We start from the raw sequence: 16,273 nt of genomic DNA, 5'->3' as shown, positions 1-16,273 counted from the left end.
TTGGACTAACAGAAAATGTGCAGTAGGCATTAACAGAAAATTTGACAGGTGCAAAAATATGGGCACCTCAACAGAAAAGTGACATTAATATTTATTAGATCTGCCTTTTGCAAAAATAACAGCCTGTAGTTGCTTCCTGTAGCTTTTAATGAGTTCTTTGATCCTGTATGAAGGTATTTTTGACCATTCCTCTTTACAAAACAATTCCAGTTGAGTTAAGTGTGATGGTTGCCGAGCATGGACAGTCCGCTTCAAATCATCCCAGATGTTCAGTGATATTCAGGTCTGGACTGGGATGGCCATCCAGAACATTGCAATTGTTCCTCTGCATGAATGCCTGAGTAGATTTGGAGCGCTGTTTTGGATCATTGTCTTGCTGAAATATCCATCCCCGGCATAACTTCAACTTCGTATCAGCTTCTTGAACATTATTCTCAAGAATCTGTTGATATTGAGTGGAATCCATGTGACCCTCAACTTTAACAAGATTCCCAGTACCAGCATTGGCCACACAGCCCCAAAGCATGATGGAACCTCCACCAAATTTTACAGTGGGTAGCAAGTGTTTTTCTTGGAATGCTGTTCCCCCCCCCCCGCCATGCATAATGCCTTTTTTATGACCAAACAACTCAATCTTTGTTTCTTCAGTCCACAGGACCTTATTCCAAAATGAAGCTGGCTCGTCCAAATGTGCTTTTGCAGACCTCAAGCGGCTCTGTTTGAGGCGTAATTGCTGAAAAGGCTTCTTTTGCATCACTCTCCCATACAGCTTCTCCTTGTTAGCACATACTATCTGTAATAGTGCAGCTAAACTAAATATGAGAAAAAAGTGAAGCCCTGATCATAGTTTAAAACACTACACACTACAATTACACTCTCAATGACCATATACATTACTTTATAACAGCCTCGCACTTACAACTCACAGGGTCTTATTGTTGCGGCACACGTTCAATATTTGAAATGGAATGCGCCCCATCGCGGGTGCATTGACACACGGGGCGATGTCATGATTGAACTCACCAGTCTGAGTGGGTAGCAAATTCTGCTAAAGTAAGTAAATCACATTTTCCAGTCATAAATTGAAATTATCAGACAGAATGAAATCCTAATGTCAAATCGTATTAATAGTTTTCATTAAGCGGCAAAAAGTGTGTAACTGGTCACGTGGCGTGTCACCCATTGATAACCAATAGTAACGTGACGTTGTGGAACTACTGCATCCCACACTGGGATCTTCTCCAGCTGTGTCCTATCAACATGCCTGTCCTAACGATTTCGCGAAGGGAGAAAGTGCCTTTACCTGAACGTGTCGTCTTCTAACCTGGTCAATTTGTTTATTTAAAAGGAAAGATCTTACTCATTCTTTTGCTAAAGGGTATTATCTGTGCTACCATGTGGAAATTTTTCAAGTGCAATAGTAATGAGTTCAGCTAACATGCTCACTGATGTGTTCGTTTGATACCCAAATGTTTGTTACTATTTAAAGCACTCACATTTGACAGAATATCTTTTCAATACAAAAGCTTTTATTGATGCATTGTACATTTATCAATTGTTTAAGAAAAAACTACAGGAAATGCTAACATTGACAGATGTCAGATGTCACAACTGTGACCAAATTAGAAGTGTCTTTTTTGCAGTCCCAGTGCAGACAATTTTTCAGTTTTTCTTGAATCCACATGCCAGGTGTGACCACTGCTCACATGTGTTGCAACGTCGCCACTCACGCCACTTCTTCTTGGCATTTTTTTTCTCATCACTGAACAGACGTTCAGTGATGAACGTCTGTTCAACAGATGTTGCAAACATCCGTAGTATCTAAATAAAGAAAAATAAGTCATTTATTGACAAATGTAGTTTAAAAAACATAAAAGAAGCATAATGCCTTAATTTATTTAAATGCATACCATCTGTAGTCGGTTCTCTTGACAGCACTTCCGTCAAACCCATAGGCTCTGTTACGCTCCGCTCATCTAAAGAAGAATTAACAGTTTAGTTGCAATGTGATCTCAAGGTAGGTCATACCTTCAAGTAACGTTTAACATATTATACTTTATACGGGAATATGTTGAACTCAAGCGTTACTATCAGTTCTGTGTAAACAGCATATTTAAACATATTGAAACAGTTTTGTTATTAATACTTTTTATTTTTATTCATTGTCGTCAAAATTAGGGCCCTGAGGATGGGCATCCTGCATGTTTTAGTTCTCTCACCGGTGGAAGTTACAAACTTTTCATCATGTCAACCTATTCATAGGCCTTGCATTAAACCAGGAGCAGAACTAAGAAATGCAAGGTGCTGGCCAGTGAGGAACAATTTTGGGAACCCCTACTTTAAGCTATTGGTTAGTGTGATTTGTATGTAATTATTTCTGCAATTTTTTTTTATGTTGAAAACAAATGATTGCCTGCTCATTCATTAGTTCCGTAATTTGAGATGTCTTCTACTTCCTTAAAGTTAAACAAGTGATGCAAGATAAGCATCTATGCTTTAGTTCTGTTCTACTGTATTTTGTGGTACATCTAATTTAATAATTTCTTTAATGTTTGCATGTGTAATTAAAGCTGGAAATGTGGTTGATGTACATAGGGAAAGAGAGTTTTCTGTGTTTTGTTGTGTGACTGATGGTCTCCACCTCAAGTGGTTTGAATAAGCAATAAAACATAACCAAACATAGTGCTGCAAAGTATTCGGATTTATGTCAGCTGTGACACCAGCCGCAACTATTACTTTTAACAGCTCACAATAAAATATTTCTGTATTCCGCATTTGTGAATGTGACTATTGTTCAGAGGGAACATCAGCTGTTGTGAGACTTGCCAACTTGCTAATTGTCACAACTACATTTGTTCAACAGTCTTAGCATGAGAAACGCATCACATGCACTATATTACACATACATTTTTGTACAACCACAATATCAATGCCGAGATGAATCTTGCAGACATTGACATGACAGTACAGCTATAATCCGACTATACATAATAGCCATATAGAACATTTTGAAAGGTGTTACATCCTCACTAATGAGATCACCCAATACACGTACCCCAAAGCGTATGTGATTTATTTAAGTATGGAATATTTATAATTTCTTAAACATATCTGGTTGTACGTCAGAGTGACCTAAAGACAAAGCTGGACTCCCCACACTTTTTGTATCTGAAAACCTATAAATCATCCGGAATACATATTTTCCTAAGGAAGACCAGACATATTGTGTTACCGAGGGTGTAGTGCGCTTTGTAATATACCCACATAACATACATAACAACATTGTAATGGAGGACATTCAGGATAGACATGCAACAAACTTACCATTTGCACACATTGCATTCAAAATGTCTTCCACCGTTGGTGTCCTAATTTTCCTCCCGGGGTCTGATACAAAGAATAAAATATAATTATTGAAATTGTTTTTCCAACATATCTTCAATATGAGTACAATAAAATGCAATATCAAAACTTGAAGTACAAGTATCCAGGACATGGCTTAAACAGTATTTCTCAAGTACACATTGTGAAGTGTGAACGATTAAAGGTTTTCTTAAGGCTAATATTAATCAACACAACACTGTACTTTATTAATTTTAATGAACGAAAGGACAATTTCCCATACTTCAGGGTATATTTGTTTCATTTCTCGTTGTAAGTTGGCATCTGCTTCTGCAAAGTTTTTACAGTAACTATTCCATCATAGACCATAATTGCAAATAACTAAGCAGGTATCTGTTGGGATACACTGAATAGAATTGTCACAGGGAAAGAGATTTATTTCTAATATAAATCTGATATAAAAACCATATATACAATTTCAAATGGAATTGTATGATTAAAACAAGTCCAAAAAAAACCCCCTATTACATGGAAAGGGATACTGAATGAAGTCCTTCCAATAAGGACCGCTTGTTTTACTTCTCTGTCTGGTGGTTGTAACCTCCTCAACATGTCAATTTTCTTCTTTGGCCTTCTAATGAGCCATGATTGAATCCAGGTGTGTTAACCTAGATTCAATCATGGCTCAAGGCCATGAAGGTTCCAGCCCTTGAGAATCAACTTTGGAAACCACTGTTCTAGAAAGTAAATCGAACAGAACAATGCAAGTATTACACAACTACAAAATAACTAAGGCAAGATACTTTTTCCAAAAATTAAGTTTATGAATAGCCTGGTAAAAAAATGACCCATTGTACTACACATTGAAGCATCCAGAGGGTCTGGGCTATGGCTATTGAGACACTATTGCTCACTTAACACTCATTTAACACCTCTCTAGAGGTGTTAAATTTTACCCAATCGCTAATGTTTGTCTGTGACGTATGTCATGTGCCAGTTCAATGCCAAAAATTCTACTTGAAATTGCATTTGCTGCAAATAAAATAAATAAATACATAAAATCTGTCACTACAAAGACAGAAGACCTGAGCTCATCGAGGCAGCTGTCCATGTTAATTCCATATTTGGAAGGCCAACAAAGACTGAATGGCTTCCTTTACTTTGCTACAACTACAGGTGGACTGCAATTCTAAAACAGCACAGAAAATTGGCAGTCTTAACAACTTCTCCTTCTGTTTACTGATTGGCACAATGAAACATCTGCGGGAAATAATCCGAGTCAAGGGGAGAAAGCAAAGGCTGTGCTGTAAGTGAGAATTGCAATGATCAGGCTAGCTATACACACAACAATGCTCGTCAACATAACAGCTACAGTAAATCCTCTCTCACCTTTGTTCTTTAACTGATCCCTGCAGAACAGGTTGTAACCAGACAGGTCCTTGGTGTATAACTTCTTGTTTTTAGGTTGAGAAGAAGATGGCTTTTTTCTTCTATAGTTTCCAATCCAGTTCTAAAAAACACAAAAGTCTTGTTACAAAACAGGAAGTTTGAATTTATTTTTATATAAAATTGCATCTTGCCTTCTGAATTCTGAAATTGAATGGCTAGAAAGAACTTTGGTAAACATACATCAATGACAAACGGTGGCAAGCCAGTGGCCTGGGATGCTGCTCCAACCAGTGGAGATCCCACCCTGGTCATCCCTTCTTTATAGTCTTTCTGGAGGAAGACCTTCGCTTCCTCCGAGATACGTGTTCTCTCTTATCATGAAATGAAAAAAAGCAGAGCATATAAAAAAATTATATTCAGGACAAACACATATTTTCTTAGATCTTGCTGTATAGCTCAATGTTTAAGAGATGCTACACATACCTCTTCTTGACATTGAACCTAAAACAAAGACAGAAAATACAACCATGACTATGAATAAACAGAAGGTAGCTGTTTTTTCTGGTATGTGATAAATAAATATTAGCATGCATTGTGCTTGCAGGGTATCCCCCAGAAAACATGGTAAGCCCGGTGGTTGAGTTTTATGACAGTCAGTCATCCTGTAGCTGGTCATGTTTTTGAGATAAAAAATGTTAAAAGTTGACGGGAAATTTGAAATTACATTTTGAGAATTATGTGTTATTGAAAGATTGGAAGATTAATACTTGAACAATAACTATAAAGTCATAGAAATGCAAACGTTTTACAAAGACTTAAATAAATAAACAATGCTTAGCCTGGTGGGGCAACAAATAAAGAATGATGGCCTCAGGGCTTATAATACGATGAAACGATGAAATGTAATGAACTGTATGATAGAATCCTAACATTAAATCAATATACTGATATAAACTAGTATACTGAAAAGTATACGGTTTTTTAAGATATATGAAACAAAATTTTAGCACATTGTTATTAAAGGTATGAAGGACAGCTACATTTGAATGTGACTGGCTTTTAAGAGGCTACTTTAGCGAGCTTTTTTTTTCTACCAAATAGGGTTAAAAACGTGTCTAAATCTGTACAAACACATGCTGTGCCACATACTCGCTAACATTAACTCATAGAACTACCATCAGCAGATTTATAAATGTAGACTTTCGGTCTTTTGAGGTTTTTTACTACATTTTTATTTGACAGATTCAGGGGCTACTCACCAGCTCCGACCGTGGAAAGTGTCGCGTCGAATGACGTAAGCTTCTTCTTCTTCTTCTTCTCTAATGTTTTGTCGGGTGCAATCCGTAATTTATTATTATTACTACTAATACAAATATTAAACATTTTCATATGGTACAAACACAGATTTTCATATAATCATATGAGCAAATCCATCCGTATTTTTATTTTTAATTTTTTTAATTAAAAATAAGATTAGGGCCAACCCTAACTTCTTCTTATCATTATTAATGGATTGCAAGCAACTTCGGATGTACATACAGCCACCTAGTGGAAGGCTATGAGGTTGGACAACTCATAACACTGCATAACTCTAGAATATACCTTTTAATTTCATTGTATGCTTATATATATATATATATATATATATATATATATATATATATATATAATTGCACGACCGGAAGATAAAAACACGGCATGTATTGAGAGAACACGTCTTGTAAAGATCCAATAAAATTAACCAAGTATGTTAAATTTTGGCATTTATTTTGAGTGAATTATTGGAAAAAATCCAAAGAAATAAAAGGCATATTGGAAATATAGGTCTTTAAAAAGGCGAACAAAAATAAACAAAACAGAAAAAAAAAACACTCCGGTTTTAGATTTTAGTGAGTTGTTTTTAAATACTGTAACGTTTATTACAATACCTAATTAAAATCTTATGACGGATACGTTTGGCTTTTGTATTTTTAGTAAATTCTTAATATCCTGTTCAAATTCGCAGATAAATTATAAATAAAGGTTTTTAAAAAAGGTTAAAAAAAAGGTTCTATTAGCGACAAGCGGCTGTTATCACCGATAGAATGGTTGATAACGGTTGATAACAGCCTGCTAGCAGGTAGAGCAGGGACCAACTGAGGCCATTCAATGGGGCTGATAACCACTGATAATCGCCATTCTATGGGATGATAACATCCGAAGCGGGTGCTTTTAGAGCTCTCCATTTTGAGAATAAATCCGTTTAGATTATTATAAAAACTGCTTCTCAGGTTATTGCTCCTAAGAACACTTGCAAACAGCATCAAGAAGGAGTATTGCTGTGATGACTAGGCCTGTCACAATAAACAAAAAATCCCATAATAAATTAAAATGAACTCACAAATTTTATTTTACATGATTTATAGTTGTTGTTTTTTTTTCTTTTGCCTCTCCCTTTTTAATCAAAAACTGGATGACCAAAGTCTTCAGTCTGGTGCTTTGGCCTCAACTAGCCCAATTTTTTTTTTTTTTTTTTACAGAGATTTAAAAATTTACTTTATTTGTTGTTTTGTTAATTTATTTTGGATACTTAAAATGTCTTCCACTTCCAGTGTTTAATGTTCAGTAGAATTTAAAGTTTATCAACCTATGAGAATGTGTTCCTGTGTTATGCCGTTACTTGAAAATTGTCGCAAATCAACAATATCATCATTTATCAGGATAACTTCTGGAACAATTTATCGTCCAGTAAAATTTGCCATCGTGACGGGATTAGTGATGACAGGACAGAGTAGGAGCTTCTTAAAGAGACAGAGGCCAATTTTGCACCATCAAATTGCAAAGTGAAAGTTCTTTTGCTACGTTTTATACATGTAGCATGTTTTATAACAACTGAAGGTGGCATAGTTAATAAATTTTGTTGAAAAAGGGCACTATGTGCCTAGAAAATACATAATATCCCCTCCTTTAAGCAAATGATCAAGATATCTCAGTCATGTTTTTAGTAGTCATTCAGCTCTCCAATATCACTTTAATATTGGATATATTGATTAAATAGAACGTGAAGAATTTGTTTAGCATATAGGATTTCATACTAATACTCCTGAAGGAATCAAAACTAGTGGAAGCAAAAGCCTAAACCATCAGTGCTGTGACGGCATTTCAAAGAGATGAATATGAATCCTGAAATGAAACACATAAAGCCATAGTTAAAATAAAAAAAAAAGAGGTTGTGTCTTGTCGTTATTATGGGTTCGTATTATTTAACCTTCCTTTGGAGCATAATTCTGTCATTTCAAAGAGTTCAGAGCAACGTGATCTTTCAAAAAAAAACAAAAAAAACCCCATCCCTGAACACCTGAATAGGCAACAGGAAGTTCAACACTGAGTTTGACCAAGAGGTTGCATTGTAATATAGAGATTTACGCATTATGCAACGGAGTAAGAAAGAGTTGTTCATTTAGTTTTTAACAGAATTCAAGTAAAAATAACCAGAAAAAAACAAACAGTAAATTCATACTGAATCTGACCAAGACTGACTGCATCTATGTGCCTGTAATAAATGTTTTGTATTATTAAGTCCCACTTTGTATTATTATGAAAGTTTTAAATAAAAAAAATACATTCATAATGTGTTTTTTCTAATTAAAATAGTAATAAAAGAACATAATGATGTCTTTTAATTCTGTATTGAAATATGTATGTAGTGGTTTCTAGTTGTAAATAATTATGAACACATTTAAGTAACCAGTTTCTTATTGTATTGTGACGCTTTTGCTTCAGTTGTTTCAACTGGACGCTTCAGTGAAACCCTAAATGCTCATCTTTTATTTTGAAATAACCTGTCGTACCCCAGCAACATTATTTCCCAGTAAGCATATAATAACCAAACTTAATTGGTTTTTGTTTCATTCGGTTTGGCAATTAAAGAACAAAATAAAGGGATGTAAAAAAAATAAATAATAATCGCAACATACTGTATTAATGGCATTTTTCATGCTATGGTTAACAGAAGCAGAACAAAATCACACGTTTAAGTAATAAGTCCAAAAACGAATGAAATTTTTGATTGCACTGAGTATTAGGTAAATTGCAGCAAAAATATTTAAATATTAATAAAAAAGTGTAAAGCGTAGGACGAACGTGGACTGAATAAGATATTAAAAATACACAAGAATGGCATGAATTTAATGAGAAAGTTGTTTGTGTGCTATATGGGCGTTGGGGTGTGTGTGTGTGGGGAAGACAAACACTAAATGAACCTTTGCATGTGTGGGGGCGTGCGTGGGTGTGTGTGTTTGGGTGTAGTCATCACAGGATAATTACTGGTTTTCAGTGCTTTGGTCTGGGACGGCTAATTTGCAATTTAAAGTATTCTACAAGGGGTCACGTTTGGAATACAATGCTGCTTGAAAGCAACAGTGGACAAATTTCAGCCGCCTGGCTCTTAACGCATATCGATCGCCCTGTTTTTGTTTATTTCTCTTTGTTTGTTGTCCCTGTATTTCTTCACCAGAAGAAGTCCGAATTAAAATAAAAAAAATAAATTAAACCTTCCGGTTTACGCGATTCTTTCCTGGAGATTTAATGTGCCACTTTACCAGCGGGTTCTCCAACGAACCTCATCAGCCAAAAGGTACAACAATTCAGTGGTGACTCACCAATGACATATGTGAGCAGCAGGGCCAGCGTGAGGGTCAGCAGGGAGGCAGACAGGGCTGTGCACTTCCAGTTGCAGCAGCGGTGAGGCTTGTTGAAGGTAAACAGCGGCCTGGTCACGCTGCTGCGAGGCAGCGGCCGCGGCGGTGGGGAGTACACCGTCCCAGAAGTCAGAGGGTATCCCTGCCCCGCGCCTGACAGGAGGGCTGATGAACCTGAGCCCTGCTTGAACAGGAAATGTCTGCAGGGGAGGAAAACACAGAGAAAGAGACTTCACTCTATAGAAGCCAGCGACGTCTCTAAAGGGGTAAATTAGAGGTCTTTTTAGAGTTTCCGAGAACTTAAACGGGAACATTTTACAGAATAACTTGGGGAGAAAAAGGATCGCGGCAAAAAAACTAATGCTTCTCCCACACTTAGTCTCTGAAACTTTACATGTACAGGAAGAATTCAAATCCCTTTCAAATCATCCCTTAATCCATTACTTACACGTGTTCTTTGTGTCTTGTGTTGCTCTGAAAGGAGTCAAATTGTTGGGTTGAGGTTGATCAACCAGTATTATCAAGATTGTTTGTGCATGTGCTAACACAATGACAGCAGTGGAAGACAAAATTACCATTTAAAAATGACATCTTAAAGGAATAGAGAGAAAAAAAACCTAAAACTAAAAAACCACAGAACTAGAGAGATGAATCCTTTATCCGCCAAGTCTTCAGGCAATGCCTCTTTTGAATTTCCTTTGCTACGGTTCAAACTCTGTTACTGTTGAAGGACTCTTTTTAAATAAAAATAATAACAAATAAGAGTAGGCTGCAGAGGGACAGTATTATTATTTTAAAAAGAAATAATCAAAAGCCTTTCATATGATTCAGTTCTGCAGTTTATGGAAGCTGGTTAGGAAATATCCTCCCAGAGTTCACACCTTCAGTCTGGGAGTTTGAGTCAAAACACCTCGCTCTAGCTGTAGCACCTGCTGGCATCCTGGGTTTGGTGATTGAACAGTATCAACTCGTAAAACAGAATTCATTATTTAGCAACACAAAAAACGGCAGCACCCAGTTCAGGGTTTAAGTATGTAATTAATTACTATGAGTCAAGACTTTTTAATAGTGAAACTCGAGGCTAACCAGCGTTCACAAGTGTAAAGTCGTTTGGTGAAGCACTAAGTACTAAACATTGGGCCTGTTGGACGTGAATGTGAGTGTATTTGTCAGAAGTAACAAGTTGAAACTGATGGAAAGCTGTTCAGGTAAGGCGAGTTCTCATCAACTTGCAGATGCAGATCCAGAAACCTTTCATCAAAACAGGGAAATAAAATATTGACGTCGGCCATGCCAGAAGTTGTATTCCCCGGTCGGCTCATAATGGGCCTGCCGGCCTTGGTGGTGAACTTGCTGAATTTTAGAGCTTACATGCAGCAGATAAAAAGTAAGTCTACTCCATTTTTTATTTATTCATTTTTTTACATTTCTGTGTCTGTTTTCGCCTTGGTAAAGTGGAGGAAAAGCAGAGAATCACCTGAACTCCGTAAACGCGCCACACAGCTGCTGCCGCAGCATCTTGTGCGCCATGTTTGCCTTCGGAGCGTTCCAGAATCAGCCCCTGGTCGTCGTGGTAACGGCTCCACAACTGCGATTGGATGGCCGCTCTTTGAGGGAGGTGTTCAGCAAGCTGTCAATTAATTACTGTCCTCATCTTGTACGGTAGGAGAATGTTTTTGCATCTTGCGTTCCACAAACTACACGCCACATGGGACCGCCGTCTGCGTCTTCCTAAAGTAGATTACAGTCGGAAGTCGGGAACAGTCACAGTCGCAGTGCAGGTCTATCTAGGACAGCGGTTCAATGCTTCACCAATTACTCTAGCAAGACACAAGCTTCTTTTTTTTTTTCTTCCTCAGGTATCGTGTGTCTTATTCGGATTCTATTTATGTAAATCTGGACTCGGTGGAATTAAGTCTCACTCTGAGCTACGCCTGGATGAAACTCATTTAAAGGGCCCTGAAGGCAGGAGATTTTAGTCAAGACCCCTCTGCTCCTGTCTTTTTTTTTTTCTTTTCTTATCCAGACAAAGTTAGGTTCAAGCATCAAACAGACAACTGTCTGTCCCAGTTTGCTAATGCACAGCGGTCCGGCCCTGCTAAACCTTAACCTGTCAAATCAGCTGTTCCTAAATGTGCAGAAGTTGGTAATTTGGGGGGAAACTGTTAATATCCCACATGTTGTGCAACACTTGTGTGCTTTTAATCTAACTGCGATTTTTAAAAGGTAAGGAATAGCTCATCAAAAATTTATAAAGGTGGTTACAATCAACGGGAAGCAGCGGAAGGAAAAAGCAGTGGGATTCCTTTTGCAATTGACTTTATTCTCCCTAATACATTCTGGGACTAGGGGATTTACAACAGTGTTAATACCCAGCAACCCTTCTTTTTTTGAATATTTTGTCACATTGCAAACACAAACTTTAGCGTTATTTTATGTGATACACCAACAGAAACTATCACAACATTGGAAATTACACATGGCTTTATATGCATGCATAGACTTCACAAGTAGGCAAACATATTCAGCAAACAGAGATGTCTTAGAGTTGTGAATGGAAAGAGTAGGAGATTCTTAAAGAGACAGAGGCCAATTTCAGAGTGCCAGATTGTAAAGTCAAATTTCTTTTAAATTTGACTTTAAAATGTAAAAGAATTTAAATTTTCTTTCAAATTAAAAAAAAAATTCTTTAAAAAAATCTATTCACTTGACTGATTTTTGTAACAAATCAAATAATAACTTGATTGTGCAACAAAATACCACTATGTATGTGCCAGGAAAATGCATAATACCGCCCCTTTACGATCAATGAATACCCCAGATTGGTCAGGGATAAAGGGCAAAAGAGAAGTTCAAAGCACGGATAAGTTATAAAATAGTATCTTACGTGGTAAACGTCTGATAGAGCACTGCTAACTACAGTTAAAATGTAGTGGTTTGGGACCACTGCAGGTCTACTAAGCATTGGTCTTCAACATAAGTGTAGCAGATTTTCACAGTTTAGGTAGGAGGTTCTATCAGCAAGTCTAATATCAGCTGTGCTTTTCAAAAATCTACTTTTATGGAAAGCCATAAAAGTGAGCAGATTGAATCCTACTGTCAGAAGCTGTAAGCTGAAGCAGTTGTTTGTATACATAAAGTGCCATTAGATTTGCTTAAAGGTTGCAAGCAAATTTAATGACCAGGATTTGCTCAGATGTAGTCGCTACAGGACCTCCAACATTATCCAGAAATCAGATTTGGACTGTCCAATGTAAAGTTTCAGAACCTCTGGTCTGCATTATAGCATCGCAACAAAAATACATTGACGTTTGTTAATGTGAATAGATTCAATTTAATTCAATTAATTTCTAAAATATTTTATATAGGAATGCTTTTTTCCCCCCAAGGAACCATGAACCACTGTGCAGGTTTGCGCGGGCAAATTCCCAAGAAAATCTAACTTTTCTGATGACACACCATAAATTTAGCAGTCATAAAATATTAAACCTCCAGCTCTTATCCCGCCCAAGTCCTTCATCCTTTGAGGAACCCCAGATTTAACCAGGGGGCTTCTCTGGCGCAACCTTATGAGCCACCACTGCAATGCAGAGCAGCAATAATATGAAACAGATTGAAATAGCGCTGGCACACACGGATCAATGACTTACCTATTCCCTTTGACACATCAAAGCAACTACTTAAGTTATAAGGCTGTTAGATGACGATGGGGCTCATTTTCATTACGAAATGTCTTAGACAGTAGATGAAGATAGGGGACTGAGCTGAAGGGCAATTAATCTGGGTACCATTTCATCTATATTGTGTTTAGATAATGGAGGGCAGAGGCTCGGCGGTGGCGGATGAGGGAGCACAAGAATGGGTGGGGGAGAGGGAGCATTTTCCAATTTGGAAAAGTGGATCTAGGCAGAGAATTAATAGAAGCGCCAGCTTATTGCGGCCACAACTAGAATGGTTACGTTGGGGGTAAACCGTTGGAATATTTTCTTTTTTTTTTTTATGGCTGTGTTTTTATGGTTCCCAATCATTATAACAAATGAAAACAATATTTCTGAGCTCCTTGAATTTCACAGAGAACATGATTGCCCCGGGTTACGGCGAGCTCTCCGGGGGGTTAATGCTGCTTTCGAGTGGGGGGCCACCACGTGCGTTGAGCGCCAGAGTGTAACTTTGTGCGTGCTGTGAAAAGATGAGAGGTCGCGGCGCTGCTCGGTCTCTGAAGGGCCCTCAGAGAACAGGCCATTAAAGCGGGGTCAGGCACCGAGGTGGCAGCAGCATCACCGGACACCGTGTCCTCGTAATAACCAAACTGCAGACACCTCATCGACTCATTTGGTCGCATTCAGCCTTGAAGACTCGTCTTATTAAAAAGCTCTGCAGGGTTCTGGTGTGGAGCTTTGATGGTCCATGTTAGGATACGTCTTGGGGAGAGGGAAGCCTCTTTGTTAAGGCTGCTGCTCCTGTGGCCCTGATGAACAAAAGATAATGGCTGGATGGATGTTTGAAAGTGTTTGGTTTAATTTAGTCTGTCCTCATGTAAAATTCAGTACAACAAATGACCTCCAGAAATCACCTAATTAGTAAAAAAAAAAGAGTAAACTGGAGTATAGAGTAATGTCAGTAAAACATATTCACCTCCTTGCACGTTTCACAGTTTTTTTTCGTTTGCAAATCAATCAAGAAAAACATTTGGCTTTTTTGACAAAAAAAAAGACAAAACAAACCCCCTCTTTTATTCTCAAAGGGAAAACTTATTTCTGCAAAATAATGATGACAAAATAAAAAATATTTACCATAAAATAAGTGACTGCATAAATATTCACACCCTTCAGGTCAGTCAAACACCGGACAGGTCTCCATCAGGTTCGCACGATGGACGATGCAGGTTTCCATTCTTCTTTGCAAAACCGTTCAAGCTCTGTCAGGTTGGCTGTAAACAGACCTTTCCAGGTCAATTCTCTATGAGATTGAGGCCTGGGCTTTGACTGGGCCACACCAGAAGATCCACCTTGTCATTTCTTTGTAGCGATAGCTGGATGCTTCGGGTCATTGTCTTGCTAAAACATAAGTGTTCTCTAACGATCTGTTGCAGATGGAAACAACTGTTCTCTAGGATTTTGCCTCCTACCTTTACAAGCCTTCCAGGCTCTGCTGACAAGAACCACCCCAACAGCATGATGCAACAACCGCCATGCTGTGGCATCTTGTCTGATGGCCAAAAATCTCATGTTTTGGTTTCATCAGACCAAAGACCTTTGCCCCACGTGCCTTTTGGCAAACTCTTTCTTCAACAACGTCTTTCTCATTGCCACTCACCCGTAAAACATTGATTGGTGAAGAACCAGAGCAACAGTTGTTTGTCTACAGAGTGTCTCTCCCAGCGTAGCCATGGTGACCTGGTGTCCTCTCTCACTCGTCTCCTTCTAGCGTGGTCACTCAGGTTGTGAGGACGTCCTGATCTCATCAGGATTCACACATACTTCATATTCCGTCCATTTCTTGCCGATGGTTTTAGCTGAAATCCAGGAACTCTCAGTGGCATAGAGAATTTTTTTGTATCCATCCCCTGACTTAAACTTTTCAATAACCTTTTCCCTGTTTTGCCTGGATTGTTCTTTCGTCTTGGAAGCCAGGAACAGCACAGGGATACGGGGATTATAGTTTGTACCATAATCCCCTGAGACACACTCACTGAGCCACGGTGATCCCCATTCCACTCAATGTGAGACTACTTGCACCAACTGCTTGGACCTCTGTTGATTTAACTCAGTCTCTTTAAAGGGAGCAAACATTTGCTCAATCATGTTTTTATTTACGATTCACTCTTTTGTAGAAATCCATTTTCACTTTGACATTAAAGATTTTTATTTATTTTTTTGGTAAAAACATAAAAAGTGATAAAACATCGAAGGGAGTGAATGCTTCCTATAGGAACCGTAGCTGCTCTGTGAAATCCTCAGAGGTTTGTTGGAGAACAAACAGCGTCATGAAGACCAAGGAACATGGCAGGCGGGTCAGGGAGGAAGTTGGGACGAATTTCAAAGCAGGGTTAGGCTCTAAAAAACAACACCTCAAGCTTGGAGCTTCTCACGGAGCGCTACCTAATCCATCATCCGAGTGTCGGAACAGTACGGCACAAGTACAAACCTTACAAGACATTGCTGTCCATTTAAGGGAAACACTTAAAACAGAAAAGCAGCCAAGAGGCCTACTGTAACTTTTGAGGAGATGCAGCTCTGCTTGAACACACAATGCCCACTGTGAAATACGGCCGTGGCATTATCAGCTCCGTTGGCAGAAACTGCTGACGGGATACCTATTGGTGGCGCACTGCGCAAATTTAGGATTTATGGAAGAATCGAAAGAGAGGAAGCCATCGTCGAAAGGCGATAAGACACATGCAGTTTTTAACAAATCATAAAAGAGACAAAGTATACATGGATCAGTTGAGATTGAAATGTTGGTGAAATGGTGAAAACATGGTGTTTGCATCATGCTGTGGAAATATTATCTATGGAGCAATGAATGAAGCAAGAAAACCTATTAGAGGAATATTTAAAACCAAATTCATTCTTCAAATGGGGATAGTTTAGATCAAAGAACATTCACATGTTACAATGACCCAAAACTCACATCCAACTGGTAGTCTTTGGAAAGACTTGAAGCATTATGTGCACAGACTCCCTTCCTCCAAAACTAACAAAGCTTGAGCTATTTTGGAAAGAAGGATTTTAGTCTCTAGATGTGCAAAGCTAGCTGGGAGAGAGACGTCACAATTAGATCAACGCAGCGTGCCTCGCAAAAATTTTTTATGTGATTAAGCAACTCTGTGTGGTTCTATTGCATAACCCCTCCGGGCCCCA

The 16,273-nt window shown here is 38.2% G+C and overlaps 2 protein-coding genes across 2 annotated transcripts in view; both read right to left on the bottom strand.

Annotated features, from left to right (window-relative positions):
* tenm1 (teneurin transmembrane protein 1) overlaps positions 1–16,273 on the bottom strand; it is a 300,806-nt gene that overhangs the window by 186,170 nt on the left and 98,363 nt on the right. The window contains exon 5 of the mRNA XM_032555180.1: positions 9,372–9,610. Within this exon, the coding sequence (XP_032411071.1) occupies positions 9,372–9,610 (239 nt within the window). The remainder of the gene's footprint in view (positions 1–9,371; positions 9,611–16,273) is intronic.
* LOC116714553 (uncharacterized) lies at positions 591–6,583 on the bottom strand. The gene is made up of 6 exons (XM_032555183.1): positions 5,215–6,583; positions 4,972–5,102; positions 4,732–4,852; positions 3,325–3,387; positions 1,911–1,976; positions 591–1,821 (listed from the first exon to the last, which is right to left on the bottom strand). The coding sequence occupies exons 1-6, from the start codon at positions 5,405–5,407 to the stop codon at positions 1,793–1,795; spliced, it is 603 nt and encodes a 200-aa protein (XP_032411074.1). The 5' UTR covers positions 5,408–6,583; the 3' UTR covers positions 591–1,792.

Source organism: Xiphophorus hellerii, chromosome 23, assembly GCF_003331165.1.
Source record: "Xiphophorus hellerii strain 12219 chromosome 23, Xiphophorus_hellerii-4.1, whole genome shotgun sequence".
NCBI classification, from domain to species: Eukaryota; Metazoa; Chordata; class Actinopteri; order Cyprinodontiformes; family Poeciliidae; genus Xiphophorus; species Xiphophorus hellerii.
Note: the sequence above shows the minus strand (reverse complement) of the source record. Positions and strands in the feature narration are given on the sequence as shown.